The 26313-nt window shown below is 47.4% G+C and overlaps 4 protein-coding genes across 9 annotated transcripts in view; 2 read left to right on the top strand and 2 right to left on the bottom strand.

Moving 5' to 3' along the window:
- Positions 1-11470, bottom strand: part of LOC138802591 (mitochondrial carnitine/acylcarnitine carrier protein-like) — an 18089-nt gene extending 6619 nt beyond the window's left edge. Inside the window, exons 1-5 of the mRNA XM_069986066.1 lie at positions 11008-11470; positions 9537-9629; positions 3580-3707; positions 2655-2745; positions 2311-2428 (exon numbers count right to left, since the gene is read on the bottom strand). Of these exons, the coding sequence (XP_069842167.1) occupies positions 2311-2428; positions 2655-2745; positions 3580-3707; positions 9537-9629; positions 11008-11118 (541 nt within the window). The 5' untranslated portion in view covers positions 11119-11470. The remainder of the gene's footprint in view (positions 1-2310; positions 2429-2654; positions 2746-3579; positions 3708-9536; positions 9630-11007) is intronic.
- The window catches only part of LOC138802589 (deoxyribonuclease-1-like 1), a 26510-nt gene extending 6683 nt beyond the window's left edge, over positions 1-19827 (top strand). Inside the window, exons 3-13 of one of the 4 annotated variants that reach the window (XM_069986062.1) lie at positions 3585-3721; positions 4518-4646; positions 9503-9641; positions 11720-11869; positions 11955-12043; positions 12673-12753; positions 14259-14371; positions 14460-14572; positions 15456-15613; positions 17003-17093; positions 17232-19827. In XM_069986062.1, coding sequence (XP_069842163.1) covers positions 11735-11869; positions 11955-12043; positions 12673-12753; positions 14259-14371; positions 14460-14572; positions 15456-15613; positions 17003-17093; positions 17232-17360 — 909 coding nt within the window. In that variant the 5' untranslated portion in view covers positions 3585-3721; positions 4518-4646; positions 9503-9641; positions 11720-11734 and the 3' untranslated portion in view covers positions 17361-19827. Of the gene's footprint in view, positions 1-3584; positions 3722-4517; positions 4647-9502; positions 9642-10570; positions 10590-11070; positions 11329-11546; positions 11870-11954; positions 12044-12672; positions 12754-14258; positions 14372-14459; positions 14573-15455; positions 15614-17002; positions 17094-17231 lie in introns of those variants that run through there. The other 3 variants (XM_069986065.1, XM_069986064.1, XM_069986063.1) reach the window with 3 other exon arrangements.
- Positions 17798-19631, bottom strand: LOC138766371 (transcriptional regulatory protein AlgP-like). The gene is made up of 2 exons (XM_069943946.1): positions 19620-19631; positions 17798-18415 (listed from the first exon to the last, which is right to left on the bottom strand). Exons 1-2 carry the CDS (start codon positions 19629-19631, stop codon positions 17798-17800), a joined length of 630 nt encoding a protein of 209 aa, XP_069800047.1.
- LOC138802588 (deoxyribonuclease-1-like) lies at positions 19815-26313 on the top strand. 3 transcript variants are annotated; one of them, XM_069986060.1, is made up of 9 exons: positions 19815-20555; positions 20778-20919; positions 23008-23096; positions 23379-23465; positions 24528-24640; positions 24763-24875; positions 25375-25532; positions 25852-25948; positions 26155-26313. In XM_069986060.1, the coding sequence occupies exons 1-9, from the start codon at positions 20533-20535 to the stop codon at positions 26227-26229; spliced, it is 897 nt and encodes a 298-aa protein (XP_069842161.1). In that variant the 5' UTR covers positions 19815-20532; the 3' UTR covers positions 26230-26313. The 3 variants fall into 3 exon arrangements, with proteins under 3 accessions (XP_069842161.1, XP_069842162.1, XP_069842160.1); XM_069986059.1 differs by having other exon boundaries at positions 19817-20919; XM_069986061.1 differs by lacking the exon at positions 26155-26313 and having other exon boundaries at positions 19816-20919; positions 25375-25541; positions 25852-25917.

Raw genomic sequence — 26313 nt, 5'->3', positions numbered from 1 at the left:
GAAGGAGGACAGAGGAGCCCGGAGAAGGAGGACAGAGGAGCCCGGAGAAGGAGGACAGAGGAGCCCGGAGAAGGAGGACAGAGGAGCCCGGAGAAGGAGGACAGAGGAGCCCGGAGAAGGAGGACAGAGGGGCCCGGAGAAGGAGGACAGAGGAGCCCGGAGAAGGAGGACAGAGGAGCCCGGAGAAGGAGGACAGAGGAGCCCGGAGAAGGAGGACAGAGGGGCCCGGAGAAGGAGGACAGAGGGGCCCGGAGAAGGAGGACAGAGGGGCCCGGAGAAGGAGGACAGAGGGGCCCGGAGAAGGAGGACAGAGGGGCCCGGAGAAGGAGGACAGAGGGGCCCGGAGAAGGAGGACAGAGGGGCCCGGAGAAGGAGGACAGAGGGGCCCGGAGAAGGAGGACAGAGGGGCCCGGAGAAGGAGGACAGAGGAGCCCGGAGAAGGAGGACAGAGGAGCCCGGAGAAGGAGGACAGAGGAGCCCGGAGAAGGAGGACAGAGGAGCCCGGAGAAGGAGGACAGAGGGGCCCGGAGAAGGAGGACAGAGGGGCCCGGAGAAGGAGGACAGAGGGGCCCGGAGAAGGAGGACAGAGGGGCCCGGAGAAGGAGGACAGAGGGGCCCGGAGAAGGAGGACAGAGGGGCCCGGAGAAGGAGGACTGAGGGGTCCGGAGAAGGAGGACTGAGGAGCCCGGAGAAGGAGGACTGAGGGGTCCGGAGAAGGGGGACAGAGGAGCCCGGAGAAGGGGGACAGAGGAGCCCGGAGAAGGGGGACAGAGGAGCCCGGAGAAGGGGGACAGAGGAGCCCGGAGAAGGGGGACAGAGGAGCCCGGAGAAGGAGGACAGAGGAGCCCGGAGAAGGGGGACAGAGGAGCCCGGAGAAGGGGGACAGAGGAGCCCGGAGAAGGGGGACAGAGGAGCCCGGAGAAGGGGGACAGAGGAGCCCGGAGAAGGAGGACAGAGGAGCCCGGAGAAGGAGGACAGAGGAGCCCGGAGAAGGAGGACAGAGGAGCCCGGAGAAGGGGGACAGAGGAGCCCGGAGAAGGGGGACAGAGGAGCCCGGAGAAGGGGGACAGAGGAGCCCGGAGAAGGGGGACAGAGGAGCCCGGAGAAGGGGGACAGAGGAGCCCGGAGAAGGAGGACAGAGGAGCCCGGAGAAGGAGGACAGAGGAGCCCGGAGAAGGAGGACAGAGGAGCCCGGAGAAGGAGGACAGAGGAGCCCGGAGAAGGAGGACAGAGGAGCCCGGAGAAGGAGGACAGAGGAGCCCGGAGAAGGAGGACAGAGGAGCCCGGAGAAGGGGGACAGAGGAGCCCGGAGAAGGGGGACAGAGGAGCCCGGAGAAGGAGGACAGAGGAGCCCGGAGAAGGAGGACAGAGGAGCCCGGAGAAGGAGGACAGAGGAGCCCGGAGAAGGAGGACAGAGGGGCCCGGAGAAGGAGGACAGAGGGGCCCGGAGAAGGAGGACAGAGGGGTCCGGAGAAGGAGGACTGAGGGGTCCGGAGAAGGAGGACAGAGGGGTCCGGAGAAGGAGGACAGAGGGGTCCGGAGAAGGAGGACAGAGGAGCCCGGAGAAGGGGGACAGAGGAGCCCGGAGAAGGGGGACAGAGGAGCCCGGAGAAGGAGGACAGAGGAGCCCGGAGAAGGAGGACAGAGGAGCCCGGAGAAGGAGGACAGAGGAGCCCGGAGAAGGAGGACAGAGGAGCCCGGAGAAGGAGGACAGAGGGGCCCGGAGAAGGAGGACTGAGGGGTCCGGAGAAGGAGGACAGAGGAGCCCGGAGAAGGAGGACAGAGGAGCCCGGAGAAGGAGGACAGAGGGTTCTGGAGGACAGAGGAGTCCAGAGAATGAAGATAGAGGAGTCCGGAAGAGACAGAGGGTTCTGGAGGAGGACAGAGGGAACAGAGAACATGTACATGTGTGTATGAGGAGGACCACAAACTTGTAAAGCAGCCACCCACACAGCGTACAAGAAGGAGCCGAGCCCAATGACTTTTTATCAAGCCCGGAGAGGTATAGTGTGGGAGATCGAGGCTTCTAGTCCTTGCAGAGGGCCATGTGCTGCACTCCTGCTCTGGTGGCAGGCACTCTCTTAAAGGGTTTGTCTGCTTTGGAGAAGCTCTCTCTGTATTGCCAGTACATCATTTTTTGTAGTGTTCTAGATAAATGCTTATTTCATAGCACAGTGGTGGGAAACCCACGGCCCTCCAGCTGATACAAAACTACAATTCCCATCAGCCTATGGCTGTCCAAGCATGGTGGGAATTGTAGTTCAGGTCTCCCTCCCACTGATCCACTACATACAAGGCCATGGTAGTTACCTCTCAGGAGGGTGAGTACTGTGCCCCGGTATAAGCTCCGGATACCTCGCTCCTGAAAAAGCTGCCCGGCACAGTCCATGGGCCCCGAAAATCTCTTCAGTGAACTGTTGGCCTGAGCCTTACAACGAGAGACACATGGCGGGTTATATCACAGCTGACTGTGTAGCCCGGTGAAACACAAGCTGCGGCATCCAAGCTGTTGTGGAACTACAACTCCCAGCATGCACTGAGAGCCGCAGGGCGTCCGTACATACTGGGAGTTGTAGTTTCACAGCGGTTGAGCAGTCACATCTTGCACATTACTGATATAGTCCTTTAGGAGTGGGAGACGTTCTGTATGTTACCTGCAGCAAGCACTTGATCCGTTCAGCAGGTACTACAATGATAGCGGCGCACAGTCCTGCCAGCATCCCGGCCGAGAACACCTGGTGCAGTCTGTATGGTGGTATGGGGAAAAATAAAAGAAATACACATCACAGAGAAGACGCCATCATTGCATCTTTTTCTAGGAAAGCAGAGTTATAGCCTATGTGGACACAAAGGTTGCCGTACTTATGATGCATTACCTGCTCTCCTATTACTGCTTATTAAAGGGGAACTCCAGCAAAAATATTTTTTCTTTCAACTCGACTAGTGTCAGAAAGTTATACAGATTTGTAGATCACTTCTACTTAAAAATCTCTAGTCTTCCCATACGTATCAGCTGCTGTATGTCCTGCAGGAAGTGGTACATTTTCCAGGCTGACACAGTGCTCTCTGCTGCCACCTCTGTCCATTCGGGAACTGTCCAGAGCAGGAAAGGTTTTCTATGGGGATTTGCTACTGCTCTGACATGGACAGAGGTGGCAGCAGAGAGCACTGTGTCAGACTGGAAAGGATTTTTTTTTTTTTTGCAGGAGTACCCCTTTAAGCTGCCTAGTTATATTGCACTACCAACTTTTATATCTCTGTACTTAAGAGAGTTGGTGCAGGTACTGCTCAACCCGTAGGAACTGGCAGGCATATTGGTTGTCACCCAGCTTTCCCAATAACTGATTTACTTATAAAAAATAAAAATGGTTGAATAGAATCTTTAACACTTTGATAGATAATAGGAATCCAGGGACTTCATGGCCGCTTTCTTCCAGGGACAGTGCCACCTTCGCTTCCATTGAAGTGAATGGAACTGAGTTGTAATACCACACACAGCCTCAGGGCAGGGTTGGCGCTGTTTGTGCAGGAGAGTAGCTTTGTTTCTTCTAACCCTTTTAATCTTGTATTTCTCCTCACCTCAGGATATCGTGCGGATGATTCTGCTGCAGCTTCTTCCCCAGGCTGAAGCCGAAAAACGTCATTGCCATTATGGGGGTGACTCCGGCCAGAGGGGCTCCCATCCCTTTATAAAGACCCCATAGTCCCTGAGGGAGAAAAGGTAGGACCTGTGAGGGTAAGTACAGGGTAGACATGGCCACCATGGGCCTGTTTCTCACTATCGCCCTATGATAAGGGTCACACTATAAACTACAGTGCAGATCAGTGTGCACTATGTCAAGTTGTGACTCTGCAACTGTTATGAAACTACAACTCCCAGAATGCCCTGACAACCAGAGGCTGTCAGGGCATGCTGGGAATTGTAGTTCCACAACAGCTGGGAAGCCTAAGGGCCCTATTCCACTGGACAATTATCGTTCAGATTATTGTTAAATCGTTCAAATGCAAACGATAATCGTTCGGTTGAAATGCAGTTAACGACCGAACGAGAAATCGCTGATCGCTTTATAAGACCTGGACCTATTTTTAGTGTTGCTCGTTCACAAATCGTTTGCATTGAATAAGACGTCGTTCGGTCATTCGCAGCAATAGCGTAGAAAAAACGATCGCAAATACGATCATAAGTAATGATTATCGTTCCATGGAAATGAGTAAACGTTTTCAGGTCTTTTGCAATAGCGGTCGTTTGAGATCGTTAATCGTTAACGATTATGCGAACGATAATCGTCTGGTGGAATAGGGCCCTTAGTTGGAGATCACTGCTCTGAATGTAGACGACAGATGTTTCTGTCACCTATAGGGGTCGGAAATCAGATAGTAGTAAATAAAGGGCTGCAGTATAAGACGTCAGCCTGTGTGTCTGTGAGGCCTGTGTATGGGGATCGTGATCTCATCCATGTGTAGAGTGTTATGATTTAATAAGGAACTGACATCCTCCTCTTCCTCCCTCACTGCAGATCCCGCCCAGCATCACATCTATGTCTGGCTCCAGGATGAGGGGGCGCCTGCTTCTATTTCACTTCCCTGTGAGTCATATAGAGCAGAGTGAGGGCGCACAGTGCAGAGTAGGACACGGGGATAGCCAGGTAAGGTGCAAGAGCGAGTGGATACACTTACTGCAAGTCACTGTATATAGTACTTGGATCACTGTATACAGCCTGCAGGTCACTGTATATCAGTATATAGTACTCGGAGCACTGTATATACAGCCTGCAGGTCACTGTATATAGTACTGGGATAACTGTATACAGCCTGCTGGTCACTGTATATCAGTATATAGTACTTGGATCACTGTATACAGCCTGCAGGTCACTGTATATAAGTATATAGTACTGGGATCACTGTATATACAGCCTGCAGGTCAATGTATATAGTACTGGGATAACTGTTTACAGGCTGCAGGTCACTGTATATCAGTATATAGTACTTGGATCACTGTATACAGCCTGCAGATCACTGTATATCAGTATATAGTACTGGGAGCACTGTATATACAGCCTGCAGGTCACTGTATATAGTACTGGGATAACTGTATACAGCCTGCTGGTCACTGTATATCAGTATATAGTACTTGGATTACTGTATACAGCCTGCAGGTCACTGTATATAAGTATATAGTACTGGGATCACTGTATATACAGCCTACAGGTCAATGTATATAGTACTGGGATAACTGTTTACAGGCTGCAGGTCACTGTATATAATACTGGGATAACTGTATACAGCCTGCTGGTCACTGTATATCCGTATATAGTACTGTGGTCACTGTATATACAGCCTGCAGGTCAATCTATATATTACTAGGATAACTGTTTACAGGCTACAGGTCACTGTATATAATACTGGGATAACTGTATACAGCATTATTGTCACTGTATATCAGTATATAGTACTGTGGTCACTGTATATACAGCCTACAGGTCAATGTATATAGTACTGGGATAACTGTTTACAGGCTACAGGTCACTGTATATAATACTGGGATAACTGTATACAGCATTATTGTCACTGTATATCAGTATATAGTACTGTGGTCACTGTATATACAGCCTACAGGTCAATGTATATAGTACTGGGATAACTGTTTACAGGCTGCAGGTCACTGTATATAATACTGGGATAACTGTATACAGCCTGCTGGTCACTGTATATCAGTATATAGTACTTTGATCACTGTATACAGCCTGCAGGTCACTGTATATCAGTATATAGTACTGAGATCATTGTATATACAGTCAGCAGGTCACTGTATATAGTAGTGGGATAACTGTATACAGCCTGCTGGTCACTGTATATCAGTATATAGTACTTGGATCACTGTATACAGCCTGCAGGTCACTGTATATCAGTATATAGTACTGAGATCATTGTATATACAGTCAGCAGGTCACTGTATATAGTAGTGGGATAACTGTATACAGCCTGCTGGTCACTGTATATCAGTATATAGTACTTGGATCACTGTATACAGCCTGCAGGTCACTGTATATCAGTATATAGTACTGGGATCACTGTATATACAGCCTGCAGGTCAATGTATATAGTACTGGGATAACTGTTTACAGGCTGCAGGTCACTGTATATAATACTGGGATAACTGTATACAGCCTGCTGGTCACTGTATATCAGTATATAGTACTGTGGTCACTGTATAAACAGCTTGCAGATCACTGTATATCAGTATACAGTACTGTGATCACTGTATATGAGTATATAGTACTATGGTTTTACTGGTCCCTGTATATCCGTATATATCACCGTATTCATTGTATATCTCTATATAGTACTATGGTCACTGTATACAGTTTTACTGGTCCCTGTATATCCGTATATATCACCGTAATCATTGTATATCTCTATATAGTACTATGGTCACTGTATACAGTTGCAGGTCCCTGTATATCCATATATAACACCATAATCACAGTTTACAGCCTGCAAGTCCCTGTATATCAATATGTAGTATGATGATCACTGTATATCAGTATATAATACTGTGATCACTGTATACACAGCCTGCAGGTCACTGTACATAAGCTCCTAGTACTGCCCTGTACTGTCTGTTATAGATCACTGTATACACAGCCGGCTGCTGCTCTCTATATATAGGGTGCAGTAGGAGATGTCACCTCTGCTGCCTTAATGCTTGCCAGGCCAATGTCTCCCAATGAGGAAGGCTTCTGGCAGATACAGCTCTGTGGTCAGGGACTCTTATGTGACTCGTGACTAGATTACTTTTAGTTGGACTTCCCCTTGAAGTAGATGTGTAGCTTATAGCAAATGCACCAGGGATGTCTGATACACGCTATCTGTCCAGCACTCTATGATCGTTAGCGGTCCTAGGGGTCATGACAGTGATTTTCCCCTGCACCTTCAGCTGTCCAGGCATGCTGGGAGTTGTAGTTTTGCACAGCACCTGGGGAATCTATCTATCTATCTATCTATCTATCTATCTATCTATCTATCATAGGCTTTATCTAACACCTGGACTTGGGTTTTTGATGCCATTCTGTAAGTTCTTTCTTCATACAGTGCAGTCACATATGACCATGATGACTTGAGTCAGGAGGGCAGGATAAGTGTCGGCTCTGTGCACTATGTGGGCAGAACAGCTGCTCTGACATGTCACTTGGCACCCCTTGCCCTACCCTAGGCTTGTGCGCTCAGGTATCACCCTCCCCCTTTCTGTCTTCTGGGAAGTGAGTTGCGCTCTGAGTTTCCGTATATATAGTTATGGGTGCAATACCATCCCGCAGAATGATCCCACAATCTGATTTTGAAGCTGTTTACTTTGAGGGGTCCTAACAATGGACCATTGACTCAAATGTGTCATGTCAATCAGATCCGATCTTACTGTGGAGGACCGGGAACAGCCATGCATTATATAAATGGGGAAGCAGTAGCAAGACCCACTCCCCCCAGCTATCATAACCTTTTCATAACATTATCATCATGGACCCTTACCAATCCTGAGAATGAACTCTTCGCAGCAAGTTGTCAAGGATTTCTGTCAGCAATATATCATGTTTAGAGGGAAACCGCAGCATGCCTGCCTCCTCCCTCCACCACCCTCCCTGCTCTACAGGATGGGTGTACTGGGCTCAGCTTCCACTACTGAGCTCTGTATATCAATCAGTCAGGGCATGAAGGGGTTGGAGAGGGAGGAGGCAGGCATGCTTAGTTCTATTAAAAACAATAGAGCTGAATTGTAATTCCACACGCAACCTGAAAAGAGTGGTTGTTGGTTTTTGTTTTGTTTTTTTTAATTTATTTTTTTAGCCTGGATAATCCCTTGAAAACTGTAGCTAATAGGGTCTGTGCACAAGATGTCTTGGTGGTGGAGCTGTATCACCCATATTGGATCGGGCATGGAGCTGTATCACCCATATTGGATCGGGTATGGAGCTGTATCACCCATATTGAATCGGGCATGGAGCTGTATCACCCATGTTGGATGGGGAAGGTAGCTGTATCACCCATGTTGGATCGGGCAGGGAGCTGCATCACCCATTTGGATGGGGTCATGAAGCTGTATCACCCATGTTAAATGTGGCAGGGAGCTGTATCACCCATGTTGGATCGGGCAAGGAGCTGTATTACCCATGTTGGATGGGGAAGGGAGCTGTATCACCCATGTTGGATGGGGCAGGGAGCTGTATCACCCATGTTGGATGTGGCAGGGAGCTGTATCACCCATGTTGGATGGGGCATGGAGCTGTATCACCCATGTTGAATCGGGCAGGGAGCTGTATCACCCATGTTGGATGGGGCATGGAGCTGTATCACCCATGTTGGATGTGGCAGGGAGCTGTATCACCCATGTTAAATCGGGCAGGGAGCTGTATCACCCATGTTGGATCGGGCATGGAGCTGTATCACCCATGTTGGATGGGGAAGGGAGCTGTATCACCCATGTTGGATGGGGCAGGGAGCTGTATCACCCATGTTGGATGGGGCAGGGAGCTGTATCACTCATGTTGGATGGGGCAGATAGGCTGTATCACCCATGTTGGATGGGGCAGGGAGCTGTATCACCTATGTTGGATAAAGCATGGAGCTGTATCACCCATGTTGGATGGGGCATGGAGCTGTATTACCCATGTTAGATCAGGCATGGAGCTGTATCACCCATGTTGGATGGGGCAGGGAGCTGTATCACCCATGTTGGATGAGACAGATAGGCTGTATCATCCATGTTGGATGGGGCAGGGAGCTGTATCACCCATGTTGGATGGGGCAGGGAGCTGTATCACCCATGTTGGATGGGGCAGGGAGCTGTGTCACCCATGTTGGATGGGGCAGGGAGCTGTATCACCCATGATGGATGGGGCAGGGGGCTGTATCACCCATGATGGATGGGGCAGGGGGCTGTATCACCCATGTTGGATGGGGCATGGAGCTGTATCACCCATGTTGGATGGGGCAGGGAGCTGTATCACCCATGTTGGATGGGGCATGGAGCTGTATCACCCATAATGGATGGGGCAGGGAGCTGTATCACCCATGTTGGATGGGGCAGGGAGCTGTATCACCCATGATGGATGGGGCATGGAGCTGTATCACCCATGTTGGATGGGGAAGGGAGCTGTATCACCCATGTTGGATGGGGCATGGAGCTGTATCACCCATGTTGGATGGGGCAGGGAGCTGTATCACCCATGTTGGATGGGGCATGGAGCTGTATCACCCATAATGGATGGGGCATGGAGCTGTATCACCCATAATGGATGGGGCAGGGAGCTGTATCACCCATGTTGGATGGGGCAGGGAGCTGTATCACCCATGATGGATAGGGCATGGAGCTGTATCACCCATGTTGGATCAGACAGGGAGCTGCTAGTGGGCTTTTCATTACCGCAAGAATACCAGATTTTGCAAAACAAAGAAAAATCATCAGTTGCCGGTCAGTTCAATAGTCCTCATACTCTGCTGCTCTTCCCAGGTTGCCTCAGGATAGTCGTCTTGGTCACACTTACCTGTCGGGAGACAATCTTGCGGAAGCAATCCACAGTGTTATTATACTGAAGCGTCTGTCCTCCCATAGGCCGAGTCTGGATCTGGAGATTCACCTGGAGACAAAGGTATTACAGTATTACACAGCGTATAGGTCAGAGTATATATACTCCAGCTGTTGCAAAACTACAATGCCCATGATGCCTAGGTGTCTAAAGCTTTGGCTGTGCAGGCATGATGGGAATTGTAGTTTTGCCACAGCTAGAGGGCCGCCAGTTTGCCATCCCTGTACTTAATACTATGAGAATTCAATACCTTACCATGTGTTCCATTACTCATTTTCAGTATCTCTGCTGTCAGTGAATGGAAACAGTCTTTCATTTATACAGACATAAAGCATTTTAGTACACCAGCACCTGGCTTTCTGCTTTTTTATAATATATTAGGGCAGGTAAAGGGTATCAGGGTGTAAATATATTGCTTAAACTGGATACAATTGACCCACAGGTGTGAGTATTATGGGGTCTGAACCTGTTTTGACATCTGGATGTAAACAGGACTGTTCCTATTCACTGACAGCAAGCAGTAAGCTTTAGAAGACAAGAAGGATTTAAAGGTAAAGTATATCAGACAGTGGCAGAACTTTTCTTTAAGCAGGGAAACCTTGGGGATGTGATCTGTCTGGCTCAATGGTTGAAATACCCATTTTGAGGGGGTTATCTGGGCTCAGAAAAATATGGTGGCTTCCTTCCAGACACAGCACCACTCCTGTCCTCAGTTTGGGTGTAGTATTACAGCTCCGTTCCAATGAAGTGAATGGAGTTGAATTGTAATACCGCACACAACCTGAGGACGGGGGTGACACTGTTTTTTCTAGAAAGTAGCTGTGCTCTTTCTAAACCTGGATATGCCTTTAATGCATAAAGGTCTGGATTCTGTAGTAGGACACATGGTCATGCCTGATAATGGAGCCCTTCTGTAGTACAGGAGACACTCCCAGATCTAAGTGTGGGGATAAGATATAAATCCTGCCACCTCCGTATATATGATGAGACATCAGGAAGAGCAGTGCGACGGTAAGTACCACCGCTCACATAAAGCCGGGGGAGGTGGCAGAGGGCTACTATAGTGTGGAGCAATCTTCTGTTTATCAGGCACTGCTATACATCGATAAAGACCTTAAAGGGGATGTCCAGGATAATTTAAAATAGAGCCATACTAGTCTATGGGTTCTGTCTGATTGGGACTGAGCTGCAACAACGCACATGACCTGAGGACAGGCATCGCGCTGTTTAGTAGTGGAGAGCAGCATTTCATTGAAGCCTGGATGACGTGCCAGTAGATCCATAGCTGCCATTACATAACTATATCCTATACCCAGATACAGCAAGAAGTCTCAAAGATTTTTTTTTTTTAAAGGTAAATTCTATGCAATGAATTAGATCTGTTTTAGGAGTCATGAGCTGCACCTTTGCCCTGAAGGTTGGTGCTTACCTTGACGGTGTCCATGGGTTGTCCGGCCAGGGTGAGGCACACACCTCCCATACCTCCTGACACAAAATGCTTGATGTAAGCCAGCGGGTGCCCTCCATTCTCTGAGGACATGTATGGGTCTCCTGCGAGCTCTGCGGGCCGTGTGTCTCTATGAGGTGGCTGCCCCGGGTGTGGGAGGTTACTCAATGGGGGCCTGGAGATAAGCCTGCACGCCGGAGACACCAACTATGGGAGATGCTGATAGCGTGCGATGGGTGTGCAAGGAGTCTAGTGACTAATGTGAATGCAGTGGAACCCCAGAATGCTATGGGAATCAGTAAGGTAAAGGATAGAAGACGGTATAGGTATAATGGTTGAGGTCTGTAGGTGTTAAGGGGGGGGGGGGGTGATGCAGTAGTAATGGGGTTGCATGCAGAGTCATTGCAGCTCTTCCCAGTGACTGGTCGGGCCCCTGGGGTTGGTTGGCACCGATGAGAAGAGCTCCTGCCCACCAGGTTAAAGTCTATGAAGCAGCATGAGTATTGTTACTGTATAACCTGCTGTGTGTATTACCCTGTAATGTTCAGCGACGCCTGACATAATACTGATACACAGGAACAGAACAGCAGCAGTGAGATGTAGTGTAGTAAAACTGATACACAGAGACAGAACAGCAGCTGTGAGATGTAGTGTAGTGGACGGTACTGCTGACAATGACCTTTCTGTGTTATAGAGCTGACCGGCAGCCATGTCTGTCTGGTTCCTCCTCCTCCTCTGCACCGTGTGGCCTCCCGCGTGGTCCTTCAGGATCTGCGCCTTTAACGCTCAGCACTTTGGGGATAAAAAAGTTGCCAGTGATGACATCCTGGACGTTGTGGTGAAGGTACGGAGGGGGGGTATGACAGACACAGGAGGGTGGGGGGCTCCAGGGTTAGAGGGATTTTGATTCCAGTTATGTCTGTGTGCAGATTGTACGGCGCTGTGACATCTGTCTGCTCCAGGAGGTGCATGACCCCAAAGGAGTTGTGGTGTCCAAACTTGTGGCTGCCCTTAACAGGTGAGGAGGACTGAGGGTAAGAGGCAGAATCGGGAAACATCAGCCTGGTGTTAAGGGGGTATTCCACTCAAACATAACTTTTGATATGTTGCTGCCCATGGTGAGACTAACAATTCTTCCATACCTGTTATTATCTATTCAGTCTCCTCCCCCCAGTTCTCAGCTGCTGCTTTTTGCTGAAGACACAAAAATGTGTGTGTGAGCTTTTCTCTCTGTCTCCCTATCCCCCTTTTTACTTCTGAGACGGCTGACGTAAACATGTCCCTGATTGGCTTTATCTGCAACATTGTATTCTCTTTGTAACTCTGGGAGGGATAATCGCAGTGAGTTCATTAGCAACTTGACCTCAGAATACCCCTCCCAGTATTACAAAGAAGCTACAATGTTGCAGATAAAGCCTGCCAGGGACTTGTTTACATCAGCCATCTCAGAAGGGAGGGGGAGACAGAGAAAAGCTCACACAGAGATTTTTGTGCTTTCAACGGAAAGCAGCAGCTCAGAACTGGGGGTAGGAGACTGAATACATAATAACAAGTATGGAAGGAAATGTTAGTCTCACCATGGGCAGCAACATATCAAAAGTTATGTGTGAGTGGAATACCCCTTTAACCCCGTCTTTCTCCTCGCAGACCAGATGATGCATTCTTGGCGGTGAGCAGCCCTTCCCTTGGCCGCAAGTCCTACACTGAACAATATGTCTTCATATACAGGTGAGCACTGCAGTCATACATGACATCAATGTGGATCATCTTCATTGTATACAAGCCCTGCTCCCACCTGCAACTTTAAGGGAATACTGGTGTCTTGTGTCTTACTTTCTATTGCCATCTTTGCAGGGTCGAGAAGTTGTATTTAGATCAAGGAACAAAACTTGTATTGTGTGTGATAAAATCCAACGGCCTGATCCTTCTCTCTCCCATCATCTGGGAGATTCCGTACACAGTATTTAAAGGTGAACTCTGGTGAAAGTGTTTTTTTCTTTCAAATCAGCTGGTGTCAGAAAGTTATATTGATTTGTAATTTACTTCTATTTAAAAATCTTAAATATGCCAGTACTCCTTAGCTGCTGTATGTCCTGCAGAAAGTGGTGTATTCTTTCCAACCTGACACAGTGCTCTCTGCTGCCACCTCTGTCCATGTCAGGAACTGTCCATAGTAGTAGCAAATCCCCATTAAAAACCCATCCTGCTGTGGACAGAGGTGAGAGCAGAGAGCACTGTGCCAGACTGGAAAGAATACACCACTTCTTGCAGGACATACAGCAGCTGATAAGCACTAAAAGACTGGAGATTTTTACATACATATAATTTACAAATCAATATAACATACTGAAACCGTTTGATCTGAAATATCCATGACAACCCCCCCCCCCCCAACCCCCGCCGGAGTATCCTTTTAAACTGTGTATTGCCAACTATAATACAGTGTACCATGTCACCACGTTAACTTGTCCTCAGAGACATAGTCCTACTCTAGCATTTTCACACTAGCAATGGTCTCTCCTGGGCTAAATAAGCCTACAACTGGGCAGATATAAATAGACTTTAATTCCTAACACTTGCAAGACATGTGTGGAGTGCAAGCCAACAGAAGGTAGACAACCCCCCCCCCCCCTATACAACAGAAAAAAAAAGGGAAAAATAGGCTGCACCTCTATGCTTCAGTTCACACTGCAGGTTTCTCGCTGCATGTGGCAGACAAAAAAAAAAGAGAGTGCAACAGCAACCTACAGGTGCAAGTGCTTACTATATATACTGTAGTCTTTCCCCGATGTACACACGATAAACACCTGCTCTATAGATATTAAAAATGAGGATATTAGCAAACTATTTAGTCAAACAGAGTGATTGCTTGAACCCCACCCATGTCTTTCAAGTGTTATAAATAGAGATTTGGCTCCTATCTGCCCAGTTGTAGGCTTATTCAGCCCAGGAGAGGCCATTGCTCGTGTGGGAATGCTAGAGTAGGACCATGTCTCTGAGCACACCTTAACGTGGTGACATGGTACACTCTGTAACGTGGTGATATGGTGCACTCTGTTTGATCAAATAGTTTGCTAAGATCCTTATTTTGTAATATCTATAGAACAGGTTTTTATTGTGTGTACAGTAAGTATATACAGTAAGCACTTGCACCTGTAGGTTGCTGTTCCACTGTCTATAATACAGTGTCCTGTATCTTCCCATCATCTTTCTGAAGTTCTCACCCCTCACAGGTCATTCCGTATCAGGGTGAGGGATCAATACAAATATGAAGACGACGATCCGTCCGCACCAGACGTGTTTGCTCGAGAACCGTATGTTATCCGCTTTGCTCTGGAGTCGTCAGGTCAGTGGAAATAAATGAATGTGATTATACCTTAGTATTATAAGATCAGAGCAGTCACATGGTAATATGTCAGCTCCTTTGTCCACAGCAATGCAGGATCTGGTCATAATCCCCCAGCACACAGAACCAGAAAAAGCTAGCACCGAACTCGAGGCTCTCTATGACGTATTTATGGATGTCAGAAGGCGCTGGAATTGTAAGGTAGGGGTTAAAGGGGAACTCCGGCATACATTTTTTGTCTGGAAGTTATATAGATTTGTAATTTATTTCTATTAAAAAATCTCCAGTCTTCCAGTACTTATCAGCTGCTGTATGTCCTGCAGGAAGTGCAGGACACAGCACTCTCTGCTACCACCTCTGTCCATGTTAGGAACTGTCCAGAGCAGGAGAGGTTTTCTATGAGGATTTGCTACTGCTCTGGACAGTTCTTGACACGGACAGAGGTGGCAGCAGAGAGCACTGGAAAGAACACACCCTTACTGCAGGACATACAGCCGATGATACGTACTGGGTGACTGGAGATTTTTATATAGAAATAGTTTACAGATCTTTATAACTTTCTGATTAAAAAAAATATATATTGCAGTATCCCTTTATTGTCCGTCCAGCCTCTGTCTAGGATTGCCAGGGTCCTCCAGGAACTGCTCTGCTACAAATGCCAAATAACTAGGCCCCTAATCTATCAGAACAGAAGAACTAAGACTCCCATTATTTATTGGAAGTCAAGTAACAGAAGACGTCCGGCAGCACCTGTCCTCCGTTCCCTGCAGAATAGTCTATTGTAGGTGCAGATACAGCCATGCCTGGCCAGCTCTCCCAGAGACGGGACACCAACTTATTAGAGCGGAATGGCAAATGTGATGGATACCCATTTAAATCTTTGGTCTACATCTGGGCACCTTTTTATGAGACCTCATATTACTGGAGGATGGGGGTTGTTGTGCAGGACATCACAGACCGGGGCAGTGTAGGAGGTGATCAATGAGTGATGTCACTTATCATAGTCAGACTCGGCCTCCAGAGCTTCCTGCTTTCCATTGTTGTCTGTTGTTCTGACAAATCAATTTCTTTGAATTCTCAACAGAACATTATTTTAATGGGAGACTTCAATGCTGGCTGCAAATACCTGTCCAAGAAGAAGACAAAGTCCCTCCGGCTACACACAGACCCAGAGATCCGCTGGCTGATCAGTGACAGCACCGACACCACCGTGAAAGAGAGCACCAGCTGCCCGTATGACAGGTCAGGGGGTTCTCAGATCACAGCATTTAGGAACATATAGGGGGGTCTGGTATAGAAAAGCTGCTCTCAGATCCCCCCGAGAGAGTCAGCATCCCGGACCCTGATCTGTGAGCCAGAGAGCTGTGATAGAGGGGCTTCCCTTCCCTCTTCTTTTCCCTTCCTTTGTCATTTTTCACTCCCTTTTCTCTTTCCTTCTGTTGTCTTCTTTTCTTTCACTCTTTTCTTTATCTTTTCTTCTGTTCCATTCTCTCCCCCTTTTATCTTTCTACTTTTCTCTTTCCTTCCCTGCTCCCCCTTTTCATCCGGCTTTCCAGCCTTCTTGTTTTTCACTTCCATTTTCTCTTATTTTCTTATTCTCTTCGCAATGTTTCACTTCTCTCTCTTATACTCTGCTCTTTCATCTCTCTATCTTTTATCTCTTTTCTCTCTCTCCTGTCTATCTCTCTCTCTCTCTCTCTCTCTCTCTCTCTCTCTCTGTATATATATATATATTTTTTTTTTTTTTCATACTTCCAGTACTTATCAGCTGCTGTGTGTCCTGCAAGAAGTGGTGTATTCTTTCAAAATGTGACATAGTGCTCTCTGCTGCCACCTCTGTCCATGTCAGGAACTGTCCAGAGCAGCAGCCAATCCCCATAGAAAACCTTTCCTGCTCTGGACAGTTCCTTACATGGACAGAGGTGGCAGCAGAGAGCATTGTGTCAGACTGGAAAGGATACACTACTTCCTGCAGGACATACAGCAGCTGATAAGTACTGGAAGACTGGAGATTTTTAAATAGAAGTAACTTACAAATCTCTATAACTTTCTGACACCAGTCAAAAATGTTTTTTCTCCAGAGTTCATCATTTATTTATTTTCTTTCAAATCTACTGGTGCCAGAAAGTGCCAGAGATTTGTAACTTACTTCTATTAAAAATCTCAAGTTTCCCAGTACTTATCAGCTGCTGTATGGCCTGAAGGAAGTGGTGTATTCTCTCCAGTCTGGAGAGTAGGAGAGGTTTTCTATGGGGATTTGCTGCTGCTCTGGACAGTTCCGGACATGGACAGAGCTGGCAGCAGAGAGCACTGTGTCAGACTGGAGAGAATATACCACTTCCTGCAGGACATACAGCAGCTGATAAGTGCTTGAAGACTTGAGGTTTTTAATAGAAGTAAATTTGACCAACCCCTTTAAGCATCCCGTGCACTCATACATTACATAAGCCCATTGGTGTCAGCATGTAATACTACATTTGCCCTGTGGCGACACTGCAGGAGCATTAAACTTATTAAACCAATTACAGCCGCAGGATTCCTTGTAATTACAGACCCCATTCATCAATAAAGGATTACCCAAAATGGAAAACCCCTTTAAAGCAGCCATGTTTGTTTGCTTCTCCCTTTTAGAATTCTGGTTTATGGGCAGAAGCTGACAAATCTGGTGGAGTCAGCCGGAATCTACAACTTCACCAAGGAGCTTGACCTCAGTGAAGCCGAGGTATGACGGGAGGAGAGGACACTAGATATCCTGATCTGTAGTGCCCAGATATACTGAAGGGATTGGGCCTTGGTATGGAGGGATTAATGGAAATGAATGATTCTCCCCCATTAACCTTAATCTTTTCTATTCTCCTAGGCCCTGAAGGTCAGTGACCATTACCCTGTGGAGATGGAGCTGGATCTAATCCTGGACGGCTGTAGGACTCTCCTTCCATCTCTTACTCTCCTTATCCTCAGCTTCTTAGCCACCTATCACTTGGTTTAGGTCAGAAGTCACAGTCCTGCCCTGTCGTGACTTACATGGTCCAGGCCACATACAGGAACTGTTGTAGATGTAATGGTGCTGGCCCTGAACCCAACAAGTGCCCTGCAGGACAATCTATAAGGAGTCTATACCTTGTGTTATGAATGAGATCTATCAGGAAAGCCGGCAAGGAGTTCTGGGGCAACAGATGCCGTGTATATGGGGATAATCCCCTTCCTGATGACAAGTTCTTATATTATCACCCAGGATTCTAATGTTATGTTTTCTACTTCCTCATCATCATTTTTTAACACCCCCTCCACCCTGGAGTCCACATCACCTTACAGCCGTGTGACCCATAGTGGTATAATAGTCATGCGCGTTATATTGGCAGCTATAATTTAACATCTAACATCTCTACCTCCATGACTCCTCTCATGCACTGTCGGAGATATCACTCAGGGACTTTTTTCTCTTGGCCTCTTGGTAGCCTTGGGTTTGGCCGCTTTCTTAGCCGGGCTCTTAGTAGCCTTGGGTTTGGCCGCTTTCTTAGCTGGACTCTTGGTAGCCTTGGGTTTGGCCGCTTTCTTAGCCGGGCTCTTGGTAGTTTTGGGTTTGACGACCTTCTTAGCTGGACTCTTGGTAGCCTTGGGTTTGGCCGCTTTCTTAGCCGGGCTCTTGGTAGTTTTGGGTTTAGCTGGGCTCTTGGTAGCCTTGGGTTTGGCTGCTTTCTTAGCCAGGCTCTTGGTAGCTTTGGGTTTGGCGACCTTCTTAGCTGGGCTCTTGGTAGCCTTGGGTTTGACCGCTTTCTTAGCCGGGCTCTTGGTAGTTTTGGGTTTGGCAACCTTTTTAGCTGAACTCTTGGTAGCCTTGGGTTTGGCTGCATTCTTAGCCAGGCTCTTGGTATTTTTGGGTTTGGCTGCATTCTTAGCCAGGCTCTTGGTATTTTTGGGTTTGGCTGCATTCTTAGCCAGGCTCTTGGTAGCTTTGGGTTTGGCAGCCTTTTTACCGGACTCCAGGTCACCTTCTTGGGCTCGGGAGCAGCCTTTGACTTCTTGGGGCTCTTGGCTGCTTTCCTGGATATATTACAAATAGAATACGCACTGTGACATTACTGCGCTACCAGATGGTATGGTGTTGATGTAACATGGCGCCATCCAGTGGTGGAAGCATACAATACAATAGAAACATAGAAGATTGTCTGCAGAAAAAGACCACTGGGTCCATCTAGTCTGCCCTTTTAGTATTTTCTTTCTTATTATCTTAGGATAGATGTATGTCTATCCCAGGCGTGTTTAAATTCTGTTATTGTAGATTTACCAACCACCTCTGCTGGAAGTTTGTTCCAGGTATCTACTACTCTTTCAGTAAAATAATATTTTCTCACATTGCTTCTGATCTTTCCCCCAACTAACCTCTCACTTTTTCTCTTGTTCTTGAGCTCAGTTTTTTACTAAAAACACTTCCCTCCTGAACCTTATTTAGTCCTTTAACATACTTAAAGGATTCAATCATGTCCCCCCCTTTCCCTTCTTTCCTCCAGACTATATAGATTCAAATCTTTAAGTCTTTCCTGATATAGTTTATGCCTCACACCCTCCACCATTTTTCTAGCCCGTCTTTGGACCCGTTCAATTTTATCAATGTCCTTTTTTAGATGAGGTCTCCAGAACTGGACACAGTATTCCAGATGTGGCCTCACCAGAGCTCTATACAGCGGGATCACAATCTCTCTCCTTCTCCTGGTTATACCTCTAGCTATACACCCCAGCATACGATTAGCTTTCCCCACTGCCTGGTTGCACTGGTGACTCATTTTAAGGCTGTCTGATATCACTACCCCTAAATCCTTCTCTTCTGAAGTCTTTTCCAACACAGTACTGCCGATGTCATACTCGGATAGAGGATTCCTCCTCCCCAAGTGCATTATTTTACATTTGGAAACATTGAACTTCAATTTCCACTGTTTGGACCACTTATCTAGCCGGACAGGACAGACAGATTACAGTTTGGAGAGCTGGTGCATCTCTAGACTGTCTAAATTTCTAGAAGTATTAGTTGGCTTAAGGCCTTTTTACATGGTGCTTGTATCAGGATCTGCTCTGCTCATGTAAAGGGGTCATCCAGGCGTAGAAAAACCATGGTCAACCTCTTCCAGAAATAGCACCTCTCTTGACCTCAGTTTGCGTGCAGTATTGCAGGTCAGTTCCAGTGAGGACAGGGGTGGTGCTGTTTTTGCAAGAAAGTAGCTGGGCTTTTTCTAGTCCTGGATAACCTCACATTCTGGCACATCTGTAATGGTAAATCTACTCGGATGTAATGTAATATAAATGGGGGAGAATTATCAGTGCAGTTCTGTTCCCCAGTATTAGTAAATTACAGACATTACAATGATGTTATTGGGGGGGGGGGGACTTCTTTGACTATATTAATTCTTCAGAAGATCTGTTCTATACAATATATAACAATAAATTTTTTATTCTATATGTGTGCTGTGTCTGACTACTTTATATCTTTCAGGCCACCAATCCATGCTGCTATATTGTGGTTTCCTAACATTCACATGTTAACGTATTCTTCACTGCACTTTGAGGGCTGCATGACCTATCATAGGTTTAACCCACATTCTTAAAGGGATTGTCCAGGATTGAAGAAACAACAACAACTACTTCTCAACAACTTTTTTTGACATTTCTAGTCAGCTTAATATTCAATTCTAGGGAAAGCTGAGTGACAACCAATACAGTATTATAGCATCTATTGGGGTTGTCACCTAGCATTTCCAGGCTCCTGCATGACATGTATATAGTGATATTTGAGGCAGCTGTTTTGTGTGGGGTCAGGGGTTGTGGGTCACAGGACAGGGACATTGCATTGTCCATTCTCTTGTGTTCCAGAGCCAGGTCCCTGCTGACCGAGCACTGACACAGCAGCCGCCTCTGCCTCACATTGTGTGAGAGTTATAATACTCTAGTGCCTCAGACCGGATTCTGTACCTCTGTCCTGCTCCATCATCTTGCTGGATCTGATTTCTGGGGGTCTCCTTTGTGTCCTTATAATATCTCCCCTAATCAAGACCATAGACAGCCTCCAAGCCCCCCGACCCAACTCATAGATATTGTACCTTATGCTTCAATGGCAGCGATATGATGGACCCTCAGGCTAGTTCAGGATTATTCTCTGCAGCCTTGTGATGAGGTTATACAGGACACACAGGTATGTGCCATTATTTATGAGCCCATAACTACATGCTCTATATGTGTTAGTATATATACTATATATCTCAGTATATATGTTAGTACATATGCTATATATGTCAGTATATATGCTATGTATGTTAGTATATGTGATATATATGTCAGTGTATATGTTATATATTTTGGTATATATGCTATATATCTTAGTATATATGCTATATATGACTTGTTGTTTCTTCAGTGACACAATGAAAACCTCCTTGGGGCTCTTGCTGGTGTTGGCCCTGCAGGTTTCGGCCACCTTCAAAATCTGTTCTTTTAATATTAAGAGTTTTGGGGAAGCCAAAGCATCCAACAAGAAGATTATGAGTGTGCTGGTGAAGGTGGGTAACTGAATATCCATCTGTCTAATGCTGAGATGCCCCTCCGCTCCTACCATACACATACACTATGGGTTTGCCCATATATTTTCTGTGGAGGGAAAGGAAGAAAATAACTTTTGTCCCCATCAGACACTTCTGCCCTTTCCAGGCCCCTCTGTCTCCTCCTCCAGACTCCTCTGCTATTCTCTATACTCTTCTGCCCTGCTCCAGTTTCATCTGTCCTTTTCAAGACCCCTCTTCTCTCTTCCAGTCTCCTTTACCCTCCTACTGACTCCTCTATTCTTCTTCATACTCCCCTGTCCCCTCCAGATCCCTCTGTCACATGCCAGATTCTTCTGCCCTCCTCCAGACTCCTCTGCCATTCTCTACACTCTCCTGCCCTCCTCCAGACTCCTCTGCCATTCTCTATACTCTTCTGCCCTCCTCCAGACTCCTCTTCCATTCTCTGAACTCTTCTGCCCTCCTCCAGACTCCTCTTCCATTCTCTATACTCTCCTGCCATCTTCCAGACTCCTCTGCCATTCTCTATACTCTCCTGCCCTCCTCCAGACTCCTCTGCCATTCTCTATACTCTTCTGCCCTCCTCCAGACTCCTCTGCCATTCTCTGAACTCTTCTGCCCTCCTCCAGACTCCTCTGCCATTCTCTATACTCTCCTGCCCTCCTCCAGACTCCTCTGCCATTCTCTATACTCTCCTGCCCTCCTCCAGACTCCTCTGTCATTCTCTATACTCTCCTGCCCTCCTCCAGACTCCTCTGCCATTCTCTATACTCTTCTGCCCTCCTCCAGACTCCTCTTCCATTCTCTATACTCTCCTGCCCTCCTCCAGACTCCTCTGTCATTCTCTATACTCTCCTGCCCTCCTCCAGACTCCTCTGCCATTCTCTATACTCTTCTGCCCTCCTCCAGACTCCTCTGCCATTCTCTGAACTCTTCTGCCCTCCTCCAGACTCCTCTGCCATTCTCTATACTCTCCTGCCCTCCTCCAGACTCCTCTGCCATTCTCTATACTCTCCTGCCCTCCTCCAGACTCCTCTGTCATTCTCTATACTCTCCTGCCCTCCTCCAGACTCCTCTGCCATTCTCTATACTCTTCTGCCCTCCTCCAGACTCCTCTTCCATTCTCTATACTCTCCTGCCCTCCTCCAGACTCCTCTGTCATTCTCTATACTCTCCTGCCCTCCTCCAGACTCCTCTGTCATTCTCTATACTCTCCTGCCCTCCTCCAGACTCCTCTTCCATTCTCTATACTCTTCTGCCCTCCTCCAGACTCCTCTGCCATTCTCGATACTCTCCTGCCCTTCTCCAGAGTCATCTGTCCTTCTCAAGACTCCTTCTCTCCTTCAGACGCCTCTGTCCTTCTTCACACTACCATCCCCTCCAGACATATCTGTCTCCCTTCAGACTCCTCTGCCCTCCCTCAAAGTTCTGTGTCCTTCTCCAGACCCCTCTTTCTTCTCCAGAGTCCTTTATACTCCTCCAGACTCCTTTGACCTTCTACATACTCTTTTGTCTCCTTCCAAAGTCCTCTATATTCTTTTAGACTTCTTTGTCCCCTCCAGATTCTTGTGCCCTTTTTCAGATATCTTTGTCCTTCCCCAGACCGCACTTTCCACCTTTAGACTTTTCTGTCCTTCCGCAGGTTTCCCTGCCCACCTACAGGCATCTCTCCATCCTCCTTTGTCCTCCTCCTCCACACTTCTCTGTCCGCTGCACACTTCTCTGTCCCCTGCACACTTCCCTTCTGTCTTCTCCATACTCATGTGCCTCCTCCAGATACAATGTCCCCTCCAGACTCCTTTGTACTTCTCTAGAGTCCTCTGTCCCTCTCTGGACTCCTCTATTCTTCTCCCTCCCCAGACAACTCTGTCTCCCCCTCCAGAGCCATCTGTTGTCCCCAAGACTCTTCAATGTGCATTCAGATTCCTCTGTCCCATCCAGACTCCTTTACCTTCCTCCTCTATTCTCCTCCAGACCCCTCCTGCATCTCCTGTATGCCCTCCCGTCTGGTGGAGCTTTATCTCCCATGAGAATGTCTGGGGGCCATTAGGCTCTGATAATCCTCCTCTCCTTTTCTTCTCACTATAGATTCTTTCTCGCTGTGATATTAGCGCCATTCAGGAGGTGAGAGACTCGAAGGGGGAAGCTGTGCCGGCTCTTGTGAATGAGCTGAATAGGTAATGATGAAGCAGATGATGGGAGTGATTCTCCTGATGATCATGTGTCACCTGACATGACCTGTAATAGAGTCTCCTTAATAAGTACCAGCAAATCCAATGCTGGCTGACATATAGTAAGTAGTATCTAGAGAATAACGAGCAATATGATGGCGACTGATATGCAGTGAGGCCGCCATGTTATACATACGCCATACCTGTGATCACATATGACATCAGCAAGTCATGTTACTGATGAGGTCATAGTGTCCACTCCAGCTGACTAGTGTCACTTATTTGTAGATTTGATGCTGCACATCACTACCAGCACCTGGAGAGCAAGAGGCTGGGGAAGAACAGCTACAAGGAGCAGTATGTCTTCATCTACAGGTACAGCAGAGGTAGCTGATTTATCCATCTATCCTTCCTTGTGTGTGGAGAGCATCATGAAAGACAACACATGTGGCTGCAGGATGGTCTGTACCTATCACTGAGCTGTTACTGTCCTTGTATCCCTTCTAGGGGTGACCACGGTCCTATGTAATGGCTCCTACATCATCTCACCAGCAGGGGGCAGTATGTACTCCCTACATCAGGCATGTCCAAACTTTTTTCGAAGAGTGCCAAATTTGATGAAGTGAACATGTGCGAGGGCCGACCATTTTACATGCTACATGCTATATGCTTTATAACACAGGCAGGTAATAGCAAGCTGGATACCTGGGGGGCCGTAAAAGTTTGGAACGCGGGCCGCAAATGGCCCTCCGGACGGACTTTGGACATGCCTGCCCTACATCATCACATCAGCAGGGGGCAGTGTGTCCTCCTTACATCATCACACCAGCAGGGGGCAGTGTGTCCTCCTCACATCATCACACCAGCAGGGGGCAGTGTGTCCTCCTTACATCATCACACCAGCAGGGGGCAGTGTGCCCTCCTCACATCATCACACCAGCAGGGGGCAGTGTGTCCTCCTCACATCATCACACCAGCAGAAGGGGCAGTGTGTCCTCCTCACATCATCACACCAGCAGAGGGGGCAGTGTGTCCTCACATTATCACACCAGCAGGGGGCAGTGTGTCCTTACATTATTACACCAGCAGGGGGCAGTGTGTCCTCCTCACATCATCACACCAGCAGGGGGCAGTGTGTCCTCCCCACATCATCAAACTGGCAGGGAGCAGTGTGTCACCCCCTCCATCGTCCAAAATCCATTATCCACCATCCAAAGATCCTATCTACTGGTGTCTGTCTGAAGCCTGTACACTGTGTGTCCTCATGTATCCACAACTCTTGAGTCCCAACTAGTCCCCTAGAGGAAATTCAGAACGATCATCCTGCTTCTCTCGGTAGGGTGATGTGTCTCCTCTCATTCTATCTAATATGTATCATGTAGTAGAGAATCATTGTGTCCTGGGTCGTAACAATGATCTTACTGTGTTATGCTATAGATCAGACACAGTGAAGGTGATGGACTGGTATCAGTATGTGGAGGATCATCCAGAACACCCAGAAGCCTTTGCAAGAGAACCCTTCGTGGTCCGCTTCAACTCACCGAAAACAGGTTAGTCGTGCCTGGTCGTAGCTCTAACACTGGCCATACACCCTCCATAGCCGACAGCCATCCCCCATACACATGAACTGATGGGTGACATCACAACACTGAAAACCTTCGCTATTTTGCAGTTGTGAAGGACTTTGCTCTGATGTCTCACCACACGTGTCCGAGTAAAGCAGCCAGTGAGATCAATAGACTCCTACATGTCATGCTGCAGGTGAAGAGTCGCTGGAAAATCCAGGTGGGTCCATAGAGTGTAATATACAGAGGTGCCCATAGCACATGTGGGTATATACTGTATGGGACCGTATGCCATCCCAGATGCTAGATGGGTACTCCCACATCAGGTTAAAAAAAATGAAATTTATTTGTTTTGTGTGTGGGGGTCTCTTCTATCTATGTCCGATAATCATTGGGATTTTCTGGCAGTGGGGTACCCCTTTAGGATCTTAGGTAGAGTTGAGCAAACCGGGTTCGGGTCGATCTGAACCCGAACGTTCGGCATTTGATTAGCTGGGGCTGCAGAACTTGGATAAAGCTCTAAGGTTGTCTGGAAAACATGGATACAGCCAATGACTATATCCATGTTTTCCACATAGCCTTAGGGCTTTATCCAACTTCAGCAGCCACCGCTAATCAAATGCCAAAAGTTCGGGTTCGGATGGACTCCAGCATGCTCCAGGTTCGCTCATCTCTAATCTTAGGTCTTTCTTCTCATTATATATCCTGTATTCTATTAGAGTCTTATGCTTCTTGGAGACTTAAATGCCGGCTGTAGCTACGTCACAGCTGAGGAATGGCGGAATATCCAGCTCCGGAGTGGCGACACTTTCCACTGGCTGATTGGCGACAAAGATGATACGACAGTGAACCAGAAGACGCACTGTGCATATGACCGGTAAGTCAGGTATGGGAGTTTTCTTTGGTTTGATAGCCTGTTCTCATTGTAGGCCATCAATGTCATTGGTGGTGTCTGACAACCCTCCCGCTCAGCAAATAAAGAACCGACACAGCCATACATTGTGTAGTGGCCATGCTAGGTTATTGCAGCTCTGCCACCATTCATCTAAGGCTTACCTGCAATACCAGATGCGACCCATGAATAGGAGGGGGTGCCATTTCTGCTGCAGTATTCACCAGATTCTTCTGTTCGTCACACTATATTGTATATCAATCATTTTCCTTCAAATTGTTCTTGCATGTGCTTTTTTTTAAAGAATCGTGGTCCATGGTGAAGAATTTCTTAAAGGGATTGTACCAAGTTCTGCAAAACCATTCAATTTCAAGAAAAAACTTGGTTTATCTGAGGAGGAGGTAAGACTAGACTTATTACACTGGAGAAATCATAATGGCTGATGGGAGCATCACATGGGCAATAAATGGTGGAATTGATGAATCGATTTTAAAGGGATCGTATGCCCTATAGCTATCACAGGGGGCACTTGGGACTCCTTTATAATGCGCTAAGATGAAGATCCATGTATTTGCCTGTGTAACCCTAACCGTATACCATTTTCCAGGCTCTGGAGGTAAGTGACCATTATCCAGTGGAAGTGAATCTCCGGGCTGATCCGCGGATGGACAGGGAGCTATGACCATCGCTTCAGTAACACTGCTGTACTGTGAATCTAATAAAGTTTTCCTTAGAAGATGCCTTGCTCTGGGCACACACTGATGTT

The sequence above is a fragment of the Dendropsophus ebraccatus genome, chromosome 10, assembly GCF_027789765.1.
Source record: "Dendropsophus ebraccatus isolate aDenEbr1 chromosome 10, aDenEbr1.pat, whole genome shotgun sequence".
Lineage (NCBI taxonomy): Eukaryota > Metazoa > Chordata > Amphibia > Anura > Hylidae > Dendropsophus > Dendropsophus ebraccatus.
Note: the sequence above shows the minus strand (reverse complement) of the source record. Positions and strands in the feature narration are given on the sequence as shown.